Here is a 27,575-nt window from a genome sequence, read left to right as displayed (position 1 = left end):
TCTAATAATATACAGAGAGTATAACCTGACTTCACACAAACCATAACCTAAGAATTCATTTCAATCTGTGGTCTCATTTTTCTGAGGAGTATTCCAGAAGGTTTTAATTTACAAGTGAATCCCCAAAACCTCCCTTCAAAATTAATGCAAATTATTTTGGAATTGAGAACTCAGAATATTCAGAGCCTCTCTTTAGCCCCCAGATGAAAAGGGAATTCCTATTTCTACTCCCCTAGCTATGGGTTAGGGGCCTATTTTGGTTCTTTGTGGCTGGCAGGAGCTCTTACCCCCACAAGGCAAACTATGTGAACATTGGAAGCATGGTGCAGATCTCTCCCCCTCAAACCTGCTTATTTTTTTTGACCACTCAATTGGACAACTAGGGGAACTATTCCTTAAGAAACCATATACCAAACCTGAAATAGGCAGGCTGCAAAGGAAAATACATTTTGATCAAATGAACTTATCCAGCCTCATGGTCTTAAATGATCATCTCTGACCTGATGATTCCAAAACACATCTTCAGCCCCAATCTTTCTCCTGAACTCCAGAGACCCCGTTGCCTGGGTGATACTGCCATTTGCTAAAAATCTTGAACTTAATCCCCCCAAAACCAAACATCTGAGTCCCCCCAATCAAACCTGCTCCCCAAATATTCCCCTTAATTAGTAATTGGTATCTCCATCATTCCAACTGCTGAGGTCAAACACACTGAAGCTCTCCATCACACCTCCTGCATGTCCCACATCCGATCTGGCAGCAAACTCTACTGACTGTGCCTTCAAAATACATGCAGACTCCAATAATTTCTCACCACTTTCACTGCTTCAACCCTTGTCCGTCACCATCATCTGTGTCTAACTTCTAACTGAACTTCTTATTTCTATCTTGCTCCCTATAGTTCTCTCCACCCCTATCCTATACCCAAACCAGAGGGACACATTTAAAACCTAAGCCAATTCACGTTAGATCTCTATTCTAATTCTTCCAGTGACTTCCCATCTCAAAATCCTTACCATGGCCTATTAAGACCTACATGACCTGCTTCTGTAACATTCATTTCACACCATTCTCCTCATTCATTATGTTCCACTTAAATAGGGCTGTTTGCTGTTGCCTGATTATGCAAAGCATGTTCTCACCTCAGGGCTTTGCATTTATTTCCTCTGCCTGGAATGCTCTTCTTTCTGACAGATATATGCCTGGCTTGCTTCCTTACTTTCTTCAGATCTTGGCTCAAATGTCATCTTAGTCATCTTACCAGAGAAGCATGACTAGGCCATATAATACAACAACCCCTGATCAAAAATGAGGTTTTAAAGTTTACCTGGTGGACGAAGAGTGATCTATGTTGAGGGAACAGTTTATACAACAGTGTGATACAGGATGGTGTGTTCAGAAAAACTACAAGTGAATCATTTCTGTAAGGTAAATTTCAGAAGGGGAAGTAACCTGTTTATTAGGCTGGAAAGGGAGATAAAGGCCACAAAATGAAGGGCCTGTGTGCCATGTAAAGGAGCTTATCTTGTAGGTGATGGAGAATTCCTGAAGAGTTTTTTAAGCAAGGGAGTGGCATGGTTGTAAAGAAGGGTATAAATAGAGTAGGTATGAGGCTGGGGGCTGAGACTGGAGTCCAAATGATCAGCTAGGAGAAAGGGATGAATCTTTTATTCATACTGTCAGTATGACTTCAAGTTGAGACAGTATAAAATGCTTACAGAGAAGCAAGGGGCAAAGAGAAAGCCAAGTTTCTGCTATCTGATATGCTATCAAGTGAGCCACTATATCAGAAAATCCGTAAGAACAGCACCTACCCCCAATGATAGCCTTCCCTTAAGATGACTGTGGCTAATGATGTGCATGTAAGACAGAATATACCTAGCTAGCTATGCCCCCTTGGGTCCTCAGGCCCTAGAGCCCTGTCCCAACCTGGTTAACTGGCTGAAGAGGTTTAGATGCCAAGGAAGGTATAGCTGATCCTATGGTTGATATTTAGAATCTGTTTTTCATTCTTTTTTTGTTGTTGTTAATCGTCATCTTAGGATATTTTTTTCGATTGATTTTTACAGCGAGAGGAAGGGAGGAACAGAAGAAGGGGGCGGGGGAGGAGAGAAACATCGATTGCACACACCCTGACTAGAGTCGGGGATCAAACCTGCAATCTAGGTATATGCCTTTGACCAGGAATCAAACCCACTACCCTTCGTGCATGGGCTGACACTCTAACCACTTAGACACACCAGCCAGGGTGAAAGTAGGCAGTTCTATGGTGTAGTAGTGAATAAGGAAAAAGGGGGGACACAGCCTAGGAGTGGAGACTAGGACATGTGGGATCTAGTGCTAGCCCTGCTGCTGTGCATCTATTCAAGCCTCTCCACACTTGTATTTCATTTATCCATGACCCTCCAGTATGCATCCTCCTATCTGTGGGAATTGTGATGCTCTGTATTTATAGAGAGGCTCCACAAACGCCCCATGAGATGGCATTTTTAGAGGCATGCCTTCTACAAAACAATTTCCCATTTATGCATTTTTATGTCTCAAGATTATGGAAATTATTAAATATATTTTCTTCTCCCTTTCAGATGCTGAAGTATCCCTACAAGGAGATTGGGTATGAAAGGATAGTTCATTTGATGAAATGTCTTTTTTTTTTCAATTCCAATTTCATTGCTCTCCAACCACCTTTTGAAGTTTGGGATATAAAAATATGATGTTTTCCTATGATGAAATAATGTGTAAGAGTAATAAAACAATGCTTCCTTATTTGTTTAGTTACAGCTCCTGGTTGACTTAGATCAGTGGTCGGCAAACTCATTAGTCAACAGAGCCAAATATCAACAGTTCAACGATTGAAATTTCTTTTGAGAGCCAATTTTTTAAACTTAAACTTCTTTTAACGCCACTTCTTCAAAATAGACTCGCCCAGGCCATGGTGTTTTGTGGAAGAGTCACACTCAAGGGGCCAAAGAGCCGCATGTGGCTCGCGAGCCACAGTTTGCCGACCACAGACTTAGCTGATTTTTTTTCCAATGTTTATTCACTGACACATTCCAAGTGTTTAGAATAGTATGAGACAAATAGTAGGCATTCATCAAATATTTGTTGAATGAATGCATAAAAAATTTATTCCAACAGAATGGATAGAAAAGTCCAAAGGAAAGCTAAAATGTTCCAGTTCCAGGCAAAGCACAACTACTGTCACTAATGTAACTGAAGGCAAAGAAAAAAGTTTGTGACACAAAGCAAAGGGTGATACCAACTGAACAACATATTTATAGTAGAAAACCTGCATATCCAATGTATTGGCTCTCATGACTTACTGTATCTGCAGCAGTGAGATTGATACCCAGTCCTCCAGCTCGGGTGCTTAGCAGGAACACAAAGATGTCATTCCTGCAGAAGAGGGAGGGATATGTTAAGAGGAAAAAACTGAAAAATAAAAATGGCATGTGGCATAAGAGAGGAATCCCTGAATACAGATCTAAGGCTAGAAAGAGTTTGGCGGTTGCCCAGGCCTGATCTAACATTTCTTTGACACACTGTACAAAGGTGCTCTGTTGCTAAGATCAGACCATGGTTATCACCTTCCAATTTGCAGATATACTTTTGCTGCCCACTAATACTGACTGAGAGGCAAGAAAGTTATAAACATGTAGCACATATAACAGAAAAGTATGTTATCATGGAAGTAGAGGCCTTTGTCTATATGTAACAGTCATATTTTTAACAAGTCAAACTATTCATAGTCCATACAGAAGATATAAATAAATCAGTATTTCCTGGTGTTTTCCCCAGGAATCATAACTTCCAGTAATTTAACTACTAATTATAATTCCAAAGCACTCATTTTCAAATGAAGAAAGTCAGCCCCAGAAAAATGACCCAAGCTCCTGAGACCAAGATCTAGGTCCTGACTTCCATGTACGTATTAAGTTGAACTTAGGATCAACCCATGAAGACAGACTGGAATTAAAGTACTTTTTGATGAATGCCAACACAGCTCTTACAAAGAAACGATCAGATATAGTTTTCTGTTTCCCTTTACATTATATGTCCCTTTAAAGAAACCTAGAATTACAAATAAAACAGTAGATACCACTGTCATTCATTCAGGCAACAAATATTTATTTAATATCTTCTAGGAACAAGGCCATGCCAGATTACAGAAAGCAGGCCCTGACTATAAGATTTATCTATATATACACATACAATTAGGGGTTCAGTCTGAGCCCAGTTCTTGCAAATAACATAAACATTTAAGATTATCTCGCATTTTCACATTCCTGTCACCCAGTGTTATTTTCTAGAATATTTCTAAAGGTTTGCATTATACTGATGAGCAAACTTTACTGCCCTCTAAATCAGCATCGCCAACCAGTGGTTCTTGAGGTCCGAAAGGTTGGCGACTGCTGCTATAAATCAAGCTGCATACCTTTTTTTCATGACTATAATGAGAAATACAACTGGAAATTCATTTAGATGGGTGTTATTCAAATTGTAGGTCACAACTATCATTGGTCATGAAATCAGTTTGGTGGATCTGGACCACATTAAATAATGTTCACAGCAGCACAATTTACATTAGCTAAGATTGGAAACAGCCTAAATGCTCATCAGCAGATGAGTGGATTTTAAAATTGTGGTACATCTACACAATGGAATACTACGCTGCTGTAAAAAAGAAAGACCTCTTATCACTTGCAACAGCATGGATGGACCTGGAGAGCATTATGCTAAGTGAAATAAGCCAGCCGGAGAAAGATAAATATCACATGATCTCACTCATTTGTAGAATATAATGAACAACATAAACTGATGAACAACAACAAAAAAAGATATAGAGACACAGAGCCATTGAACAGACCGTCAAACCTCAGAGGGAAGGCAGGGAAGGGTGTGGAGGTAAGAGATCAATCAAAGGACTTATATGTATGCATATAAGCATAACCAATGAATACAGACAGTAGGGGAATGAGAGCATGTGCTGGGGGGTGGGAGCGAGCGGGGAGAGGTCAATGGGGGAAAAAAGCAGACATATGTAATACTTTCAACAATAAAAAATTTAAATTAATAAAATAAAAAATGATATAGTATAGTGCTATGTACTCATGTGAAAAGATATCTACAATGTATTATACAATTAAAATGCACGTGGAATTATAGTATGAAGTTTTGTAAATAAATTTTTAAACTATAAAAAAACAAAATAGAACAGATTAGAAAACATAGTCATGGCCGGTGTTGTTCAGTGGTTAAAATGCCAGCCCAAGCACTGAAGGGTCGCAGGTTTGATTCCTAGTCAAGGGTATGTTCTTGGGTTGCAGGTTTGATCCTGGCCTCCAGTCGGGGAGGTGGGGGAGGGCAGATATGAGAAAGCAACCAATCAATGTGTCTCTCTCACATTGATGTTTCTCTCTCTTTCCCCCCCTTCCACTCTCTCTGAAAATCAATGGGAAAAATATCCTTAGGGGGGATTAACAACAAAAAATTACAATACATCATTACAGGTCACAAGGAAAAGTACTGTCTTGTGAAATTTCAGAGGTGGTATACAGGTACTAAATCCCAATGTAAAATGAATTTTATTCTGTAGATTCAACTAAAAAAATATATGGAAACATGTTGACATCAGGATGCATTCATCCCTAGATGCTGTTCTTCCTTGATAAAGTCACTTGACTGCTGAAGGTCTACTTCCTGGATATAAAATAGAGATGCTATGAATACAGTTGAAGCGACTAACTGATGACATAGCAAGGGCAAACATGAATATCAGAGAGGGAGTTATTTTGAAATAAGCATCCTGGTTAATTTGTAAAGACAGGTCCTAGTAGAAATCTGTCCATTATCTGCATTTAGTTAAACACAACTTTCCTAGAGGCACGCATGGGTAACAAACAGAGCATGTTTGGAGGCCTCTTGTAGGGCATGATTCCAAAAGCACTATACTCTTACAAAAGCTCTACTAGTTTATCCTTGAATTTTATCATGAATCTTAACATTTCATAATTTTATTTACATAACTTATTAGATGTCTCTTTTATGGTTAAATCATACAGGGCAAACCAAAAAGTTAAAAGGCATTTGCCAGTTTATAAATACATTTTTCCACAGATGTGGGATGATGTAAATGGAAGTTTGATACCTCACAGCCCATAGGAGAATACTTTTTTTTTTTTTAATATATTTTATTGATTTTTTACAGAGAGGAAGGAAGAGTGATAGATAGTCAGAAACATCGATGAGAGAGAAACATCGATCAGCTGCCTCCTGCACACCTCCCACTGGGGATGTGCCCGCAACCAAGCTACATGCCCTTGACCGGAATCGAACCTGGGACCCTTCAGTCCGCAGGCTGACGCTCTATCCACTGAGCCAAACCGGTTTTGGCCATAGGAGAATACTTAACCACAATAAATCTTCAAATAAAAACTGAGCTTTCTAGGCTGTACTAATCTCTATAGGACAATCCTTCCCACTCTGGCCCTGAGAAGACTGCTCTTCCCCATACATCTCTCTCTCCTGCTTTGGTGGATACAGAGGTGGGATTAGGGATCAGAGGCTTCTCTCCAATACTGTGTGAGAGCTGATGGGAGTCACCCAATGGCTAGAATTTTTTTGGTAAATCTGAAAGAAGTCCACAGGCTGAGCTTGGGTTGGGGCTGGGAAACAGGGGTGAGACAGGGTGGGAGGGAGAATGCAATTGGTAACCACAATAAAAGAAGGGGTAGAGGCAGAAAAATGAGTCTGGACAGTCACCGAGATAAGATCCAAGATCTGGTCATCACTTATACACAAGGACTATACATAGAAAAAAAACAAAAAAACAAAACACCAGGGAAAGGAATCTAGGTAAAAATAAATTAGCACAACTTAAGGCAACATGATGGTTTGGGTGCCCTCTAGAGGGCTGAAAAGGGATATCAACTAAAGGTCCTTGATGGAATAAGGCCTTAGAGAGCAGGCTTCTAGATGGTTTATGAAATCATGTAGTAAAGACATGCCTAGCTACACTCTTACTCTTCTTTATTTAATGACCCACTGAGGCCACTTTGCTTTAAAATACCCAAATAGTGCTGGGCATGTAAATAAAGACTTGCTGAGTCAGAAGGAGACAACACTGGAGGCTCTACAACACTCTCACCAAGAAAGAAAAGTCCACACCACACTCACTTTTTCTCATGTTTTCCAAAGGCCCACCCTGAGTGATCAGATAATTGGGGGGTCCATTTGGTAAATGTCATGGGGATAGAAAGAAGTGAAGCCACGGCCAAGGCACACCAGAGCAAAGAACTTGTGAATGGCTTCTAGGATCACGCACTGGTCACATGTTCTGAATGTTGCCCAGTCAGGACATCCTGGGCAAACAGTCTTTAGTCTCAGTCAGACTCTTTCCTGGAAGGATCCCTCATAAATAAATCTTGTATGAAGGGAATGTAAATGGCTTTTTATAGGAGTTCTTGTTTACTCTGGCTGACCTTTGAGCCACAGGGCTTTCCAGTCGAAACTACAATTTTTTTCTTTTGATGTCTTTTCATGAATAATAATGAAAATATTTGGCAAGGCATGCTTTTTTGTTTTCAAAACACCTGTCTATTTCTCTATATTGGCCTACTGTAGCCACTCAAATTTATAAGTTGAGACCTCCCCTCCACTCTCCAACCCCCACCCCAATTTGGAGGAATCTGCCTAGTAAGTTTTTGGTCAGCACAGGCACAGTTCATTCCTATACATGAGACACAGGAGATTATTTCTTAGCCAACTGTGATTTCCTATCCCAACTGTAATCTAGCTCATAATGTAGGCAGGGAAAGAGATTTTAGTCTGTTTTTTTAGTTTGTCTAATATTAGATGCAGAGTGTTAAAGTGATGGTTACTTAAATGTTGACTAAAAAAACACCTCACTGCTAAAAAACAAACAAATAAACAAAAGAAAAAACACTCCTCACTATTCTCTAAGTAATTCTTAGTTGTAGTGTTTGGAAGCTCAAGTAAGGTTTTCCAGAAATGCTGTGCAAAATAAGATATTTACTAAGTAAAGAATAGTATAATTTAATGGTGAAAATACTCTTCTTTTAAAGCTAAAATTTTCAAAACTATTGTATGCTAGTGGGATTGCCGAAATAATTGCTTCACAAGTTAAATAAAATATTTTAGGAACCATTAATTAGATATATCTACTGATTTTTTTTTCCACTAAAATATACTGAGCTCTAAATTCATAGTCCAGTTTTCTGGGAATTGGGCCAGCTAGAATAACAGCTGTAGCTCTATAACGCAGAAATCCAAATCATGACAAGCCAACATACTACAGCTCTGGTTGGAATCTAAACCAGTAGAAATTTCTATAAAGCAATCTGACAAAATGCACAGTTTCAAATGTTCACATCCCTTCATTCACTGATTTACCTTGTTTGAATCTATATTAATAACCTAAAATGGTGACAAGGCTTTATAAACAAAGATATGCACTCACCATTAAAAAAAAGTTTATTGATTTTGAGAAAGAGAGAGGGGAAGGGAGCGGGAGAGAGAGAAACATCGGCTACCTCCTGCACGCCTCCTACCAGGAATCAAGCCCACAACCAGGGCATGTGCCCTTGACTGGGAATCAAACCAGCAAGGGCACAGGATGACAGCCAACCAACTGAGCCACACCAGCCTGGGCTCACTCACCATTTTTAACAATTATAGTATACCCAGTATAATAGAACACTGGTCATTAAAAATAATGACTACAAAGACTTTTTTAATGATATGGGAAAATGTTTATGATATAATGATAAGTGGAAGAAATCAGGACACACAATCATATCTATAACATGGTATCAACCTGTAAGTATAACCACAAACATACATTAAAGACTAGAGGGAGCCCTAGCCGGTTTGGCTCAGTGGACAGAGTGTCAGCCTGAGGACTGAAGGTCCCAGGTTCAATTCTGGTCAAGGGCACATGCCTGGGTTGCAGGCTTGATCCCCAGTGGGGGGGCGTGCAGGAGGCAGCCGATCAATGATTCTCTCATCAATGATGTTTCTATCTCTCTCTCTCCCTCTGCCTTCCTCTCTGAAATAAAAATATATTGTAAAAAATAATAAATAAAAGACTAGAGGGATATTCCAAAATGTTAATAGTAATGGGATTGTGCGTGCTTTTTATTTTCTTCATTAACTATTTCTCAAATTTTCCTCAATAGGCATCTATATATATAAAAGGCTAAGTGTCCATCCGTCCGACCGGTAACTATGACACGCACTGACCACCAGGGGGCAGACGCTCAACACAGGAGCTGCCATGATGCGCACTGGCCATTTAGAAAGAAACAGTACCACAAACCTGGCGCCGACAAACCAACACTCAGTTTCCCCCAAGTGGGACACAGGCCAGCCAACCACCCCGGAGTGACACCCCACCAAATTGCAGCCAACACTGCCAAGACCTCGTGGCGCAAAATGTGGCCCACAGCCCAGCCCAGCCCGGAAATGGTTGCTGTGGGCGCCGGGTAATGACATCACATAGCAACACCCGGCTTCCTCTTCCTAGAAATTAGCCTCCATGGAGTTTCTTCAGCCCAGGAACCCGACTTGCTTTATAGCCAGGTGCAAACATTTTACAGTTTAACCAAATGTTTGTGAAGCATTTTCACGTGCCTCATCTCATTTGATCCTCACAGAGGTCCTGGAGTAGGTACATAGGAGACTGGTAAAATCCTATTTTCTTTTCATTAGCAAGACAATGGAGATTTAGAAAGTTTAGAAACTTGACCCCACTGAAAAGAAGAAATGGTGGAACTTGAAAATGACTTCAGGTTTTCTCACTGTGCAGAATATAGTCAAACACTGCTGCAGTTAAATATTTTACCCTTTGTTCTCCCTGCGTGATCTACAATGATAATCTGCTTCATGTTGATATTTACTGCTGTGTTGCTGACAATTACCTGAAAGAGAAGTTGGGGTGCTTCGCTGGGCTGGAAAAAGTTTAGCTAAATAAGAAAGCAGGTCTAATTAAGCAAGTTTATTCTATCCTATATAATAAAGAGCTAATATGCTAATTAGGCCAGAGGGCGGAACAACCTTCCGGAATGACCTTCCAGACGACCTTCCTGAAAGACCAGTGGGCGGGGCCATGTGGCAGCCGGGGCTGCAATGGGCTGAGCCCCTTGCATGAATTTTGTGCATTGGGCCTCTAGCATATATATAAAAGGCTAAGTTGACTGCGCATGCGCGAGTTTCCATCTATCATTGTCAACTGTGAATTTGGTTGACATTTCTACTATAGAGAAAGGGCAAATAGCAATATTAAAATAGTTCTTCTAATTAATTTCCTTTCAATGTGCACGAATCCGTGCACCAGGACACTAGTTTTATTGTAAGATATAACAATGCCAATTGTAACTGGAAAATAATAGCTTTGCTGTTAATGAGATCCTCAAATGTATAATATCAAACATGTTAGTAAAAAATAAACACAAACAGTAGTAGGTGAAATACTCATTACTTAATGGAGTTTCTTCTAACACACAATTCATGCCACCTCATAACAGTGTGCCCATACCACAGAGGTGCTGGTATGCCCGGAGAAATTAAAGGCACCCTGGGGAAAACATATAGTTTATAGATCTTATATGTAAGATTCTTGTCTATTGGAGCTCTTAGGTTGGAGTAGGTAAGGACAAAGTAAAATATGTTTCATTTTATTTAAGAATCATGAAAAGATGAAGATCAGCTGGTAAACTTTTGGGGGGAGCGGTTCATAACAATGTGGTGAGACTAGGAGGCACTACTATACTTACACATGTCTCAAATAATCAATTTAAAAGTCTACTGATAGCTTCTGCTAGGTGAGAAGCTAGGTTAGGCCAGGTACATACTTGCACCCATGTAACAAATTGAAATAGGTACAAAGTAGATCTTCCCTTCCACTGTTGGTCAAATAGCCTCCTAAATTCAGATGTATAGTTTTAATTTAGAAGTTGTTGACCTGAATATACACTGTAAACCAAAATGTCAGGATATATCTGCATACCTATGCTCTATTGTAAAGGATCATGCAATAGCAAAAACTTTCAATCAGAGGACATTCTATGTTGAACTATGGATCTGTTTTATGCGAAATTATTTTACATTTGAAGTAAACTATGCATTAAAATGAAAAGAAATTAAAATAATTGTAACCTAAATACAAATGGCTATGTGCTTAATTTTCTTCCCAAGAACTCAAAAGTAAAATAGTAACAGACTACACAATTAAAGGCCAGAAATTCAGAATGTTCTGATTTATAGAACAGTAAGATCTACTCTATTCTTTAGCTCTTCAGGTTTAAGAAGAAAATTAAGGGTGGAGTTCAGCAGACCTGTCACTAGCAGAGCTTGGCTTTCTCCTTGGAGAGAGCAGTAACCAGACTCTGCTTATTACAATGAGAACCTGCACTTAGGATAATTATGGCTTTGTGAGCCATCAGCATCCAGCAGGCAGCATTTGAAATTTCATAGGCTCATTATCAGGTAGGAGAAGTACTGTAACTGAGAGCTGCCAGCTGAATAGATTACAGACTACTGCAAGTTGTCATACTGCACTGTACTACAATGCTAGAGGGAAAGCAGGAAAAAGGAAGGTTTTTTAACTCATACAAAGTGAAACAGGTAAGCAAAAATGAACTAAGATTAACTATAAGTTAACACCCAGAGATAGCCACTGTTAACATTTAGCAACTTTTTTCTACATACATATTACCCACATAAGAAGGGTCTTGGTTCATACTCAGAAATCATTTATTTTATTGTGTAAAGAAACAGGCACTGATTTGGTAAGAAAGCAGATTTCAAACACAAAAATTACCAAGCATTCCTTTTTCTCTCTCTCACAGACACACAGATCTGAACTGCTATAAGCAGATTTAGCTACCTCTTAAAATGGCAGGAACTATCATGATCACTTAATAATATGAAATGTATTGGTATTTTTTAAAAACTCATCATCTAAAGCTCTAGAGGAAAACCAAATGAAGATTTTATAATTCCTATTAAAATTACCTGTTCTGAAAATCAGCAACCATGTCACGCCTCTCCGAGATCTTGGATGAGCCATCAAGTCTCATATAGGTATGTTTCCTGTAAACCATATATTCCTGCCAATCAAGAGTAAACAGATATAATTAGTTTGATGAAAATGACTGTATTCCAATTCCCACAAGCATCTACTCACTTTCTACCTCATCCATACTGTGAGCAAGTCATTATATCCAGAAGGAGGAGAAACCAATCTCAAAAGTATGGGAATTTAATTTGTGAGTTTACTGCCAACATGTAAAAATCTAGGGTAACCTGAAAACTACAACCACTCTCAATATCAACTTAGAAACTAATCTTATTTCTCTAGGTTTCTGTAGGTTTCAGGATAAACAGAAAAATAAACAAACTGAAATCTCCAAACCAAAATGGTGGGGAGCGGGCCTAAGCTGCAGTCGGGCAGCACAGACATCCTTAGCGCTGCCACGAAGGCGGGAGAGGCTCCCGCCACCACCGCTGCACTCGCCAGCTGTCAGTCCAGCTGAGTGGCGCTCCACCTGTGGGAGCGCACTGACCACCAGGGGGCAGCTCCTGCATTGGGAATCTGCCCCCGGTGGTCAGTGTGTGTCATGGTGACTGGTTGTTCTGCCGTTCGGTCAATTTGCATATTATCCTTCTATTATATAGGATATATATATTTTTACTATATCTATTTGTCTCCAGGTAGTTCTGTAAGGACTTTGATAATCAAAGAGGGGCAGAGCCCCACTGGCGTGGCTCAGTGGTTGAATGTCAACCTATGAACCGGGAGGTCACGGTTCGATTCCCTGTCAGGGTACATGTCCTGGTTGCGGGCTTGATCCCCAGTAGGGGTTGTGAAGGAGGCAGCTGATCAATGATTCTCTCTCATCACTGATGTTTCTGTCTCTCTATCCTTTTCTCTTCCTCTCTGAAATCAATAAAAATATGTATTTAAATAAAAAGATTAATACTGAGCTAAGAAAAGAAATTTAATATTTCTTTTATTCACAAATTCTGGCTATATCAAAGTTACTTAGCCATCTCTCCAAAAGTCTAGGCTGTTGCCCAGCCTGTGTGGCCCAGTGGTTGAGGATCGACCAATGAACTAGGTCACGATTCCTAGTCAGGTCTTATGCCTGGGTTGCAGGCTCAATCCCCAGTAGGGGGCATGCAGGAGGCAGCCAATCAATGATTCTCTCTCATCACTGATGTTTCTATCCCTCTCTTCCTTTCTGAAATCAATAAAAAATATATTTAAAAAATAAAAGTCTAGGCCATTTAGAGATGTTTAATCAAATGTTCGTCTGGAAAAAAATGCCCAATTTCTTCTGTTAATTTTAAGAACTGTGCCCACTCCCATTCTTAGTTCAGTGATCCTAAAAACATCTAATGACTTAGTGCCAAATTAAATTTTATTCTGTTAAAATAAAAACACAAATTCTAATAAATTTGCTAGTATTCATAGCATTTTTGAAATTTTATTTTAAAAACTGATATAGCCCTGGCCAGTGTGGCTCAATTGGTTGGAGCATCGTCCTGTGCGCCAAAAAGTGGCAGGTTTGAGTCCAGTCAGGGCACATGCCCAGGTTGTGGGTTTGATCCCTGTTTGGGGCAAGTGTGGGAGGTAACTGACCGATGTTTGTCTCTCACACTGATGTTTCTCTTTCTCTCTTCCTCCTCCTCCTTTTACCAACCTCCCTTACCACTCTCTCTAAAATTCAATGGGAAAAATACCCTCAGGTAAGGATTAGCAGGAAACAAACAAACAAACAAACAAACAAACAAATAAATAAATTTATTTACTGAAGAAGCCAAAGGGGTTTTGGACAAGATGTACTCTTGGCATTTGAGTAGTGATTCTCAACCAGGATTAAAAATACCTGTGCATGGACCCACCCCAGGAATTCTGAGTCTGTAGGTCTGGGCTAGGGCCTGGACTGGTTTATTTAAAAAAATTTTTTTTTCAAACCTTCAACTGAAGATATGTTTTTATGATTTTTAGAGACAGAAAGAGAGAGAGACATCAAAGTGAGGGAAAAACATCCATCAGTTGCCTTCCACACATGCCTAGACTGGGGCTCGAACTGTAACCAAGGTATGTGTCCTGACCGAGAATCAAACCTGCAACTTTTTGGTGCACAGGACAATGCTCCAACCAACCAAGCCACCCAGCCAGGGATGGGCAGGTTTATTTTTAAAAAGCTCCAAAGATGATTGCAATAGGTGCTCTGTATCAGCAGATAAGAAAAACTCCTACAAAATCTTACTATTTCAAATATGGCCCTCAGATGAGGAGTACTGGCAACACCTGAAGTGTGTTAGAAATGCAGAATAGAGGGGCACGCCCATACCTAGTGAATTAGAATTTGCATTTTAATTTTAACGTGTGTGACTTGTAAGTACACATAAGTTTGAGAAACACTGTTGTAGAACATATCCTTATGCTGTTTTTAAAACATTGAAATACTTTTTTCCAAGTAAAATCTTATAAATCTCTACCTACATCTGTTATTCTCTAACCCACTCCACAAGCTTGAAAACCAGTGTCTTAGAATACAAGTTATCTATCTATACTAATAAAAAGGTAATATGCTAATTAGACTGGGAGACCTTCCGGACGTCCTTCCAGACAAAGCCATGGTGGTGGGGTCAAAGCAGAGGCAGTTAGGGGCAATCAGGGGAGGGCAGCTGGAAGCGAGCAGACCAGCAGGGGGGGGCAGTTGAGGGCGAGCAGGCTGGCGGGGGGCGGGGGGAGGGAGGAGGGAGGCAGTTGGGGCTGATCAGGCCGGCAGGCAGAGTGGTTAGGGGCGATCAGGCAGGCAGGCAAGCAGTTAGGAGCCAGCGGTCCTGGATTGCGAAAGGGATGTCTGACTGCTGGCAGTTGGACATCCTCCGAGGGGTCCCAGATTGGAGAGGGTGCAGGCCAGGCTGAGGGACAACCCCCCCATGCATGAATTTCGTGCACCGGGCCACTAATACTAAATAAAAGCAAGCATTCACATACCCAGTGGTGTAACATCAAGTGACTAGGTTCATCTTAAAGTAGTAGTGATGATGATGGCTCGCACTTATACAGCATTTACCAAGTGACAATCACTATTCTATGTACTTTACCTGGTTTTGCTTATCTAATCCTCACCATAGCCTTCAAAGAGAGGTGTTATTATTGTTACTCCCATTTTACAGATATTAAGAAAGGTCTTTAAAGTGACATAGGCAGTAATGAAGCTAGGATTGGAACTCAGGTAGACTTGTTGCAAGCATGTCAAACTCGCGGCAGTTTGACATGCTTGTTCTAAAGCAGTGGTCGGCAAACTCATTAGTCAACAGAGCGGCAAACCGCGGCTCGTGAGCTGCAGTTTGCAGACCACTGTTCTAAAGCCTTTGGTTCAACCCCTCTACTGCTTAAATGGAACAGAAGCACACCACCACTAGGAGGTTAAAGGGGTATGGGGGGCGGGGGGGGGGGGAGAGAAGAAGCCCATAAGGCTTTTAGTATATTTTGTTCATAACCCCCATCCATCGTCATCATAAAGAAAGGATAATGGGGCACTTGAAAAAACAAAGGAAAATGCTTACATATCTATAACATGAACTTCCATTCTGACACTTCTTTTCCATTTCAAATTTGCCTCTGATGTTCATTTTAATGCAATTTCACTTTCACAAAACGTTTTGGGAGGAAAGACTCAGTATGATCCACAAACCTGCAGATGTGGTGTAACGATTTTTCTGGACGTGTCCCTTTACATCTTTGGAGTCTATCACCAGCAAAAAGTGAGGCTCCTCTCAATGTCTATTACAACCTCTCTGTTGTCCAGGTAAGTTGCACCAAGTGAATGAAATATGGCAGCCATCCCTCCTATATCTAATACAGAACCCTTAGGAGCAAGACCCAATCATGAGGCATTCATGGGTCCAACATAACCTACCTCCACACTACTTGTGTTATATCCTTTTCTCCTATACCCCATGCACCAGTCACAGCGCATTACTCCCCCCCAAATGTCATCTACCTTCCCACCTCTGTGCCTTTTTTTTTTTTTTTAAACATTTTATTGATTTTTTACAGAGAGGAAGGGAGAGGGATAGAGAGCTAGAAACATCAATCAGCTGCCTCCTGCACACTCCCCACTGGGCATGTGCCCGCAACCAAGGTACATGCCCCTGACCGGAATCGAACCTGGGACCCTTCACTCCGCAGGCCGACGCTCTATCCACTGAGCCAAACCAGTTAGGGCCTCTGTGCCTTTTTACACCTGGCTTCCTTAGTCGGGAATGTACATCTCCCTGATGGCTAAAATTCTATTTAAGTTCAGTTCCGATGTCACTGTCTATGTAAAGCCTCCCCCAAGTGACGCAGTTAGAAATAAATGTATCCTCCTGTTATGTTCAGCAATGTTTATGCTTCAGTATTTTTGGCACCAGTTGAGTTATTTGTCTGTGATATATATATATAGGTACACACACACACACACCCCTGCCTACCACCCCAAGATACATTCCTAGCAGTCAAAGACCACAGTGAACTGATATTTACATCTGCCCTAGCTCAATGTCTTACTCACAATTGGCATGAAAAAGAAGTGAACTAAACAGGATATAGGATGATTGTAAGTTGACACATGTCCTTCTACCATGCTTAAGACCTAACGAAAATGCTAGTCAACAGTGATTGCAATTTGCTTTATATTCCCTGGGACAGTTTTAGAATACCCAGCTTTTCGGTATGTTCAGAATCACAGCTTCAAAAGGTAACTTGAAGCTCTAAGAGAAGCCAGCTCATAAATGATAGAATGTCTGTTCAGGATGATTCCTTCCCTAGTGAGGTACTTGCTGACTGGGCAAATTATACAACCCAGTGTCTCAAATGTCATTATTAGTTACAGATTATCTGGACTTAATTCTGCGTTGTGCTATTTTCATATACTGGTGCAATTCAAGATCTGTCTGGGTTTAGTACTTAGCAATCACACCACATACATGCACCAGTTGGCTAAACCTTTCCAAGTACCTTTGTCGTATTTCATAGAAAATACTGAGGCTTATTTCCTTAAACTACAGACTCAGTTACTTGATGCATCAGGAATGAATCTCAAAAGAGATGACCCAGAGATAATGTAAGTCATCTGCAGAGAATTAAAAGCTCTCTGCAACAACCCAAACTAGGGTAAAAATGAAGGTAGTATGAAAAATTTTGACATAAAGTTGGACACCACCATCCCAATTGCACAGGGCCTGTCTGCTTCCACAGTACCCCCACCAGCCAAAGCCCTACAGGTGACTCAGTAAATCTATCCTATGCTCCCCTATTTATGTCCTTGACTTCTGCCCATAGTACAGTAAAAATTCTTGGCCCTGGAAATTAAGCAGTCTCCTTTTATATCCCCTATCCAGAAATACTATTTGGATACCATGGGGAAGGATAAAACATTTCAGAATACAGAGTTCTATTTGAAAGAAGATCTGATATATTCATAAGAAATTTAAATTAAAGTCAGACTTTTGCCCAAGAGAAGGAGGCTATCGATCACTTTAGAAAATACTGAGCAAATAATAAGTGCCTAGAGCTAGTATTGCTCACAAAATGGAAACCTGGCCATATAGAAATATGTGAACATTTATTGTCTTCTAGTTCTGTCAGTCCCAGATATAGATAGCCAAGGCTGAAGCATTGAACACAAAACCCCAAAGGCTGCTGTATGAAAGATGCTGACGTGCTCCACAGCTCCACAACAGAGCGTCAATGCCCCTTTGAGTTTCTAACTCTGGCTCTATTGAAAGCTTTTTGTTCCCTCTTTGACATACACGGTACAGGATGTCAACGGAAAAAGAGAATTCTGGAAAAAAAAGTTTTAAAAAATCTTAAACACCAATAAAAACCACAATACACAAGGTGAGGGTCAAGGTATTTCTTTAAAGAACAGGTTACACGTACTAAGGGAAAGCATGTATATAGAAGGGCCTTTCTAAAACCTGCCCCTTAGGTTCACACACCAGTTACGTTTTAAAACTGAAATGACTCTAATAAATGTTTACAGCGAAAGATTCCATTATGAAAGTAAACCCACACTACTCTGAAAAGGTAAAGAAATGTACACCTAATCCTGGACTGTTCCAAGATCCACATTTCAATAAATGATAAGACATACACTAAACATTGTGGGCATTGTAATTCTACGCCCACAAAATAAATTTCATTTACGGACTAACCTCTTGGAATACAGAATGTAGTTCATTTGGGTAAATGTTAAATAAATAGACCAAAGAAAAAATAAATGAACTTGTAGGAAATTTAACGTAGAAGGAGAAAGAACAGAATTAAGAAATCTAAACAACAGTTTCATTTTAGTTTTTCAGTAAAACATACAAACAACAGCAACGTTTTTGGCTTCAGCTTCCTAGATGTATGTTACACATATGGCTAAGGAATGTTAGCAGTATGAAATTCAGCCTTTGAATTTGCTTTTCCCTAATTCAGAATTCCTCATAGAGACGCAACTACATTTAGAGAAGGCCTTCATGCTGCCTTGTTTGCAAAGTCTACCCACAAGTTTATCTCCCCTTCAAAAAACCTGCTGGATTAGAGAGAGATTGGAAGTGACTGTAGGGATAAAGTTTAAAGCACTCATCTTGAACAAAATTCATTGTTATACTTTGATTTACTTATTTTAGTAATATTTACGAAGAACTAGAAGTGTGCAATATACAAGATGACGAATTAAAATGTAGGACTATATCAAACTTAAACCACCCACACTCACCTTCATCTATAAGAGCTAGCTTTTTTGCAGTTTACCGACTTTCCTAGAATTTCCTCTAATATGAATCAACTTTTCTGATTCTATAACATACTCATATAATCTTAGAGAAAGATCATCATCTCCCCTACAAAATCCTTAACATACTGTTTTTCTGTAATTCTCAGCAGTAAGATCACTATTTCATCTATAATTCCCTGACTCTAGGGCAGGGCCCACATGCACTTTATCTAAAAAGAGCCCCACTGAAGGAAAGTTAACTCACTGTTTTGGCTGTTGGCATCATCTGCTTTGAACAGAACATTAAAGATGCAAGCAATCTTTTTATTTTAAATTACTGCTATTAGGACCTTTAATATGGTCAAGATTTACATCAAACACAATGGCTTAATCACCTCTCTTACAGTCACATAAGTATTCTCCATTATTTAGAAATAGGTAACCTACTTATGATACAAGCCAGAAAGTTTGGTTTGCTGATAGCATTCTGGGGCTAAACACTACATTTAATATATAAAAGCCTAAGCGACCATTCAACCGGTAGCTCTGACACATACTGACCACCAGGGGGCAGACGCTCAATGCACAGGCATAGAAACATGGAACAGACTGATGAATCTCAGAGGGAAGGGGGGAGGGCAGAAAGAGATTAATCAAAGATCTTATATGCATACTAGAGGCCCGGTGCATGGATTCGTGCACCGGTGGAGTCCCTCGGTCTGGCCTGTGGGGATCAGGCTGAAACTGGCAGTCCGACATCCCCCGAGGGGTCCTGGATTGCGAGTGGGCGCAGGCCAGGCTGAGGGACCCCACCAGTGCACGAATCCGTGTACTGGGCCTCTATTATTAAATATCAGATGTAGGGATTAAATTGTAAATTGACCTCAAATATCATTGATGTCTCTTGCTAAAAAAATTGCCAGATTATTAAAAAAAAGAGCCTGCTACCAAATTCAAATAAGTTCATTGCGAAATTCAGCAAGCCAGCCTTGGCTCCCAAAGAACCTAAAAATTATTCCCTATTGCTACCCTTCATCCTTCTGTACTAATATAAAAATATGATCCCTACTTCCTTACTCCAAGATAGGGATAATCTGGAATTTCCACTTCTTACCAAATATTCCCTGGAGTAGCAGGTTAGAACAGAAAGCCTTAGATATATAAAATCTCCACAGAAAAACATGAGAATATTTATACAATACTGATATCCAGATGCTTGAGCCTCTACACAAGTGGTTTTCCAACATTCTCCCACCAAAGATTTACTCTAATGGTTTGTCCTCATGTTCACTCTCCTGTTTCAATGTCCATGACTTCTCTCCCTCAAGTAACAAGTGACTACTCAGACAAGAAAACAGAGAGAATGTCATCAGAGAAGTAACTAAAGAAACAAAAGCTGCCTTGCAAAATAAGACAGCTATATCTTTCACCATAACCCAGTGGTTGTCAACTTCAGTTGCATATTAAAATTACCTTAGGAGCTTTTTCTTATTTTAAAAACATATTTTTATTAATTTCAGAGAAGAAGAGAGAGGGAGAGATAGAAACATTAATGATGAGAGAAAATCACTGATTGGCTGCCTCCTACACGCCCCTCCCCACCACACTGGGGATCAAGTCTGAAATTCAGACATGTGCCCTGACTGGGAATCTAACTGTGACCTCCTGTTTCATAGGTTGATGCTGAACCACTGAGCCATGCCGGCAGGGCCCATTTATACATTTTAAAAATTAATATTTAGAGAGTGGAAACGAGAAAGAAACATTGATGTGACAGAGAAACATTGATCGATTGCCTCCCGCACATGCCCCAGCCGGGGACTGAACCCAAAACCCAGATGTGTGTCCTGACCTAGAATCGAACTGTGACTTCCTGGTTTATAGGTCGATGTTCAACCACTGAGCCATGCCAGCCAGGCACCTTAGGAGCTTTATTTTTTTACCTAAAGAAGAAATCTCAAATCTTATTTTCCATATACAATTTCAGAGGACTTTTCAAGAAATTCCTAGGCTCTGATGTACTTTACAATTAGGGAATTTCTTCCCTAGTAAAGGAAGGAAGTAGGGGGTGTTCTATTTCATTGGAATAAGGAAGGAAGCAGAAATCCTTTGCATACTCTCACATCTGCCAGGAGTTGCTTCTCCTCCTTTACAGACAGTAAAATCACAAAGCTGTTTGAGTTCCCATTAAGCAGGAGTAGTATTAGTCGTAGATATCTGATTCCTACAAGGTGTCCTAGGTTGCCAAGGTTCCTTCTCCTACCTCCAGTAGGTCTATCATCCTGGTCATCTGGGAGTAGATAAGGACCCTATGTCCTTGAGACTTGAGCCGAGTCAGCAGGACATCAAGGGCATACAGCTTTCCACTGTCAGTGATGAGGCTTTCCTTGCCTAGGGAGAAGAAAAGGGGGAAGGGGAAACTGTATTTAATTGAAGCAGCAAAATCACTCACTGCAAAGCTGTATGCAGCCAAAATTACTGCAACCAGGATGCGTGTCATCATGAGAGCAGGAAAGTATTCTAGAGGAGAATGCAAAGCACTGTTAAATTGTGATCCCATAGTGCTCTGGGAAGAAATATCCTGAAAGAGGGAAGTGTAGGTACCTTTCCAACCGATAGTTCCTAATCAGACACAGGCATCTGAAAACTTCCCCACTCCAACCCTTACTCAGGTACACATGAGCATTTAAAAGTGATGTCCATGTCATATCTTCTGTAAGTGACCTGAGAAACCTGCCATTTCTTTTTCCATATTATCTCTCGATATCTGTTTCTGCTAGTCTTGTGGCTAAATGCTTTACTTTCTGGAAGTATGAGAATGTAAAGAAACAAGGCCTGCTCTTGCCAACCCCTGGAGTCACTTAAACACCAAGAAATGCAAATAAACATACCCTCTTCTGCCTTTTATTTAAAAAATATTTTTATTGAACTTTAGAGAGAGAGGAAGGGAGGGAAAGAGAGAAAGAAACATCGATGTGAGAGTGAAACATTGATCGGCTGCCTCCTGCCCTCCCCCCCAACTCCCTCCACTTGGGATGGAGCCTGAAACCCGGGCATGTGCCTTGACCCGGAATCGAACAGGCAACCTCTCTGTGCATGGGACAATGCCCAACCAATTGAGCCACACCAGCTGGCTCTTCTGCCTTTAAAAAAACAACTCAACTCACTCTCCTGGATGATTTCAAATAGGTTGGCTGGTAAATGCCATTATCCTAAGCTATAATTTAATAAAGACACTCCAGGGCTTGTTCAGCTTTTTAAAAAGATTGATGTTGGGTTTCTGTGAAATGGAAGCTGCTTTCACTCACTAACTTGTACTGTCTCCTTCCTCTTCCCATTAAAAAAAAATAATTTCAGCCAAAGATCTTAAAGAATACTTAACTCACAAATTTTCATCTTATCCATTCAGTATCATTCAACTCCCATCACATTTCAGGAAGTAGAGTTTCCTGTTTGCAGACTGGTCCATAAACATGCCCTGAACAATTGCTGTTATTAAGAGGGGAAGAGTTGAGGCTTAAGGGGCTGGGAGATTTAAGAGCATATGTGGAAGTGACTGGGGAACACAAAAAGGGAGAGAGAAAGGCTAAAGTTATTATACAGACAACTAACTGCTAAAAGTAAAAAAGAAAACTATTAAGAAAAAAAAATATCTATCCTTAGTTTCTAGGTTTGAACCCATGGATTTTCCTCAGAATTGTGAAGCAATCCAAGGGTTCTCAACGGTCATTTCTCAGTTCTTGCTACTATTTGCCAAGTGCACAATTATTGTATAAACTGAACAAGAACGGATGTGCTGACAGCACCATAACAAATCATCAGCCACTCTGTTTTGCTACAAAGCCACAGGCCCTGGATGTTTACTCCTCTGCACTGTAGCCTGCCTTTTCCCACCTTCGGAACGCTGCCAGGCTACATCTCTCCCTCCACCCCCTCTACCCCCTGACGCTGTGACACACACCTTTGTTCAGCCTCTTTGTTTGGTCCTGTTTAGATTATTGAAATGCTCTTCTTTTTGTTGGTCTCCTTACCAACACAATCAAATGACCGCAGCTGGGACAGAACTGATTGCTAAGCCCTCTCTCTGGCACCAGACAAGGAGAACTGTACAAATTCCAAGTCTGATGAGGGACCAATGCTTTCATAGCAACTTCAAGGTTTTCTTCTTGTCACAATTACCCTTCTTCTTTAATTGGATTCCCCAGGGTCCCTCAATTTTGATGGCTCCTAAACATTCCCCACAGAGCTACCAATCAATTTTAGAAAATAAGTTTCTTTCTTTTCTCATTAAAAGCACAGCAAGGTGAAAAAAAAAAAAGGCCCATATATTTTTCAGTCATTGAGCAAGAGTGGGTAAACTAAGCTCATCTGATTTCTACAGCCTGCTAATCTCTATTTGCATATACTCCCTCAACACAAATATTTAAGGGTATACAAATGTCTTGCATCTGAATTTTTAGAAGTTTCAATTCATCTCAAAATCATGATTCAATGGTTGTCACATATTCCCGCTTCCCACATCTATTTTAATTTGCTAAACAGAATGAATTGATGCTAGAATTCGGAAACCTCAGAGATGACGATGTGCATACACTTTGATGGGTAGAACTCTGATGCACCTGAGAGAAGCAAGAAGTGGTACCTGTTGTTAGCTTGTTATTGTGTAGGTGGGGGGTGTGGAAGTGGACAGACTGGATTTCTTTGGACTGCCCTGAAGGAAAAGGCCTAAGAAGAAAGAGACTTCTGTAAGTCTTAAAACACTTAAATAATGAACAGCATTTGTTTTTCTGATGAACATGATAGATAGAGGAAGTCAGCCTCTAGTATTTGTCCTTATAAAGATATGCAGAAAAATTGGTTTCTTTGTATACATTGGTGTCTTCTGGGTCTGGCATCCTTTACACAATTTTTTCGTTTTTGTTTTGTTTTGTTAATCTTCACTCAAGGACATTTTTTTCCATTGATTTTTTTTTTTTTTAGAGTGGGGGGGGGGATGAAGAGGGAAAGGGGGAGGGAGAGAGAAAGACAGATAGAGAGAAACATCTATTTGAGAGACACATCAGTTGGTTGCCTCCTGATTGTGCCTCAACTGGGGTAGGGATCGAACCTGCAACCCAGGTATGTGCCCTTGACCAGAATCGAACCCATGACCCTTCAGTGAGCAGGCTGACGCTCTAACCATTGAGCAACTCAGGCCGGGGCAGTTACCCAATTTTTTAAGAGCTAGCGAAGTTGCATTGGGCTAGAGTACAACCTATTGCTAAGCAGGGCATAGAGCCAAGAACACAATTTCCTAGAAATTAGGCTGATTTTGCCAAGTCAAACCTGTGCCCAGCCCCTTCTTTAAAACAGGAGCTCAAGAAAAATGTTGAAATGAGCAGACTTACTTTCTTGCAATCTTTCCTACAATTCTCTCTTATATTCCTATAGTCTTATAGTATTTTCACTTTGATACAGTTTCTTACTGACCACAGTGTTAAGATCCTGCTCAGAGACAAAACGAATATATCTCATGGCAGTAAAATCAGGGTAACATTAAATAATTATCTCCTTTTACCAAGGGGAGGAGACTAGACTTTTGAAGGGATTGTAAATCCTTCTTCCAGTGAACATGGAGACACATTCAATGTGTGAAATCCAGGAGATTTTGGTTAGTTTCTCAAGGACTGTAATGGAACCAACCCTTCCCAGGAAAACAGAAAATGTAAAAGTACAGAGAAAAGAGATAAACTATAGGTTTCCAGTGGCTCCCTCCCCTGTTGCCCTGCCCCAGCCAGTCTACAGAGCACAATAGGGTCAGTGAGGAGCTGGTTGGTTCTCACAGTAAACAGCCAGTGAGGCTGGTGCTTTTTATCGATGCGAAAAGAACTCAGACACTTCCTGCTATTTAAACAAGGTCCATTTTTCTTTCAAAGAACAGGAAAAGCCACAAGAGATTCCCACAGCGCCAGCAATAAGTCTTCTACTCCTGTACTGGGAACTAAGCAGCCAGAATGAAGACAGGAGAAAGAAGAAATAAGGTGTTGTCTTGCTTCTTTCAATACCTGTGTTCATCTTCTGCCTGGGATTCTGTGGTGTCCATACCTGCTGGATTCTATACCTCTATTCCCACCAGTTCTCAAGCATTCTTTATACTTGGGGTTTCCCCTCATTTTACAACAATATATCTTCACTCACTGCTTTCACATGTTCTAAGTCAGTTATGAGGCCATTTACAATACTGTTGTCATAAACCCAAAAGGTATCTTCCAGTTCAGAGCACCCCTAAAGCTACTATAGCAGGTTGACCAGAAGTCTTTTGACACTTGACAAAGTTAACATTAAAATGGAAAAACCAGGCCTTAAACCCTGATCCACTTATCTCTTAGAAATAGCAGATTCTTTCTTTTGAATGTTTATCTCTATAGTTTACTTCCGCTACATGCCAATAAGATGAATACAATAAAAATATCAGAGAGTGTGGACAACCAAAACTAACAAGATGGCTTTAAGCTACTGCTTCAGTTTGCCTGCAGGTGTAAGCAAAGAACATGAGCTCATGACCCCTGTGCTCAATTTCCTTAAAAGTAGTCTGACTAAAGCAAAGATGAAAACCTAGTTTCCTTCCACCCCATGACCATGACCCTGGGAGGACTGGGACTCTGCTAGCATTTTGACACAAAACACCCTGTATTTCTTCTGGTTATCATTCAGATCTCCAGTGTCTCATGCAGGACACTGTTTACGCTACTTGAACTAGGCTTTCTGTGAGTGACGACATTCTCCTTCATCCCCGTGGCAATGGCACAAGACAACCATACTCACTTGACCGAAGCCTTTCCTACCAAGTATATTTCTATCTCCTCCCCTTTTGTAAGAGTGGCGTTCACAGCTATAAGCTTATCAAAGGAGAGTATTTAAGCACAAATCTAAAACACATCTCTATACGCAAGTCACAAATTACTTAAATATACTTACCAATAAGTTAGTTACTAAGGGCAGAAGAAGAAACAGAAACCCAAAACTTTGAATTCCAAATATCTGAAACTACCACATGGAGCATCTCCCTGGTTTTGTCCTTGCCAAAGCTGTTAACATATTTCAAGAGAACAGAGGACTCACCTGGAATCCTGATGAAAGACCAGCCATTCTGAGGCCTGATGCTCCACAGTCCTCCAGCTGGCTCTGGGAAGAACTGGGACCGTTGATTTAGCCAGTCTGCTGCCAGTTCAGGGGCCCCATTCAACAAACACTGCTTGGCTGCCAGACTCCCTCCTTCCTTCAGCACTCGCCGCTCATACTCTGCACTTCGGTCATTGCAGTAAGAATCCAATGGCACTGCGGTGACCTACAGTCAGAGTCAAATGAGATGGTTCTTTCACATTTTCCACACCCACTAAGCCCTTTGGGAACCTCAACTTTGAAATCAACTAATTCTTGGGCTATGTGTTTTACCTTCCCTGTTCTAACAAACTAAACTTTCCTTAATAATGATTTAGTGAGCCTTCCCAGGTAAAAGGTCAACCTCTTATAACATGAACCTACAACAAAACTAAAGATCCAAAGAGTGTTGGAGTTTGTGGATAACCTGGGATATCAGGTCAGGAATAATTCTATCATTCATATATATATGATGGCTTTGCAACTCCCTTCACTGCTGGATGTTGCTTTGGCAAAGTTGTATTTGCCAAATAGACTTAGAAAGCAGGATTTAAGTAGAAATGGACTTGTTGCCCCCTATTGGACCTCATGAGTTTGCTGCTTACGTATTCACAACATGACATTCTATGATTCTGTGTATATCTTGATCCAGGGCTCCTGCCAAAGGAGCTTACCAAAACATTAAAAAATATTTCACTAAGTACTGTTTTTAACAAGCACCCAGCATCTTAGGCTGAGCCTTGAAAATACTGCCATGGGATAAACAGTCAGCTAGCTTACTATGGAGCTGCAGGTGTCTCTGCAGAGGACTAGAGAATACCAAAACCAGAGAAAGAGCATCATTTACCAAAACCCACAGAATATGCTCGTGGATGAAGCTGACCTGAGTTTGTTAGGGCGCAGTGCCATCTATGGTCCAGATGCAAAACTACAGAGGGTCACAGCAAGCTGGGCCCCTAGAGCTCCAAAAGGCAGACAAGGCTCATATAGAAATTGGCTTATCCAGGTAGCACTAACAGAAGGTTTTGATCATCTCATATCACATCTATCCTCTCAACAGGAGTTTATTTCCAAGTTATATTTTTTCCCACTGAAAGTTGAGCATAGGCAAATAAATACTGAAATACAAAACAGGTGGATAAAAATTGGGCCTTTCCTGCTATGGTGTGTCCTAACAGTGGCCCAGCAGATACTGGACCAGAGCCAACATCTACCCTCTAAGGTATGAGTACCAGAACCTCACAATCAATATCTGCTAATTCCATAAAAATGGCTAAGCAAGCAGTGGTCTGGACTACAGAAGTATGAGCAGTTCTATATATCTCAAATAGCATGCATACTCTTGGATGAGTAAAATAGCCTATGAGAGACTCATACTGGCCAATTTTACACTCAAAGATAACTGCTTTGGGTTGTTTTGTTGTTTATTTTGTAGATCAGCAGAACTTATATAAAAGACTTTGGGCCCACAGTCTCAAAATGAAAAATCAAAAGCTAGAAATTCAGCCTGAAGGAATACGGTGAACAGTGACACAGGGGAAAACGTTTCCCCTGCCTGGGACTCATTACTAGGCAGTCTTACTAGTTTAAAAACAAACCAACTTTTTTCAGTTATAAACTTTCACCCATTTCCCAACTTTCCTT

The 27,575-nt window shown here is 40.5% G+C and overlaps 1 protein-coding gene across 2 annotated transcripts in view; it reads right to left on the bottom strand.

Moving 5' to 3' along the window:
• The window catches only part of INO80 (INO80 complex ATPase subunit), a 160,439-nt gene that overhangs the window by 20,523 nt on the left and 112,341 nt on the right, over positions 1–27,575 (bottom strand). For both annotated transcript variants that reach the window (XM_080645600.1, XM_080645601.1), the window contains 4 exons: positions 25,893–26,118; positions 21,055–21,182; positions 12,034–12,128; positions 3,324–3,396 (listed from right to left, as the gene is read on the bottom strand). In XM_080645600.1, the coding sequence (XP_080501726.1) occupies positions 3,324–3,396; positions 12,034–12,128; positions 21,055–21,182; positions 25,893–26,118 (522 nt within the window). The remainder of the gene's footprint in view (positions 1–3,323; positions 3,397–12,033; positions 12,129–21,054; positions 21,183–25,892; positions 26,119–27,575) is intronic.

Source organism: Plecotus auritus (genome assembly GCF_963455305.1).
Source record: "Plecotus auritus genome assembly, chromosome: 1".
NCBI classification, from domain to species: domain Eukaryota; kingdom Metazoa; phylum Chordata; class Mammalia; order Chiroptera; family Vespertilionidae; genus Plecotus; species Plecotus auritus.
The sequence above is the reverse complement of the archived record's forward strand: the minus strand, read 5'-3'. Positions and strand labels throughout refer to the sequence as shown.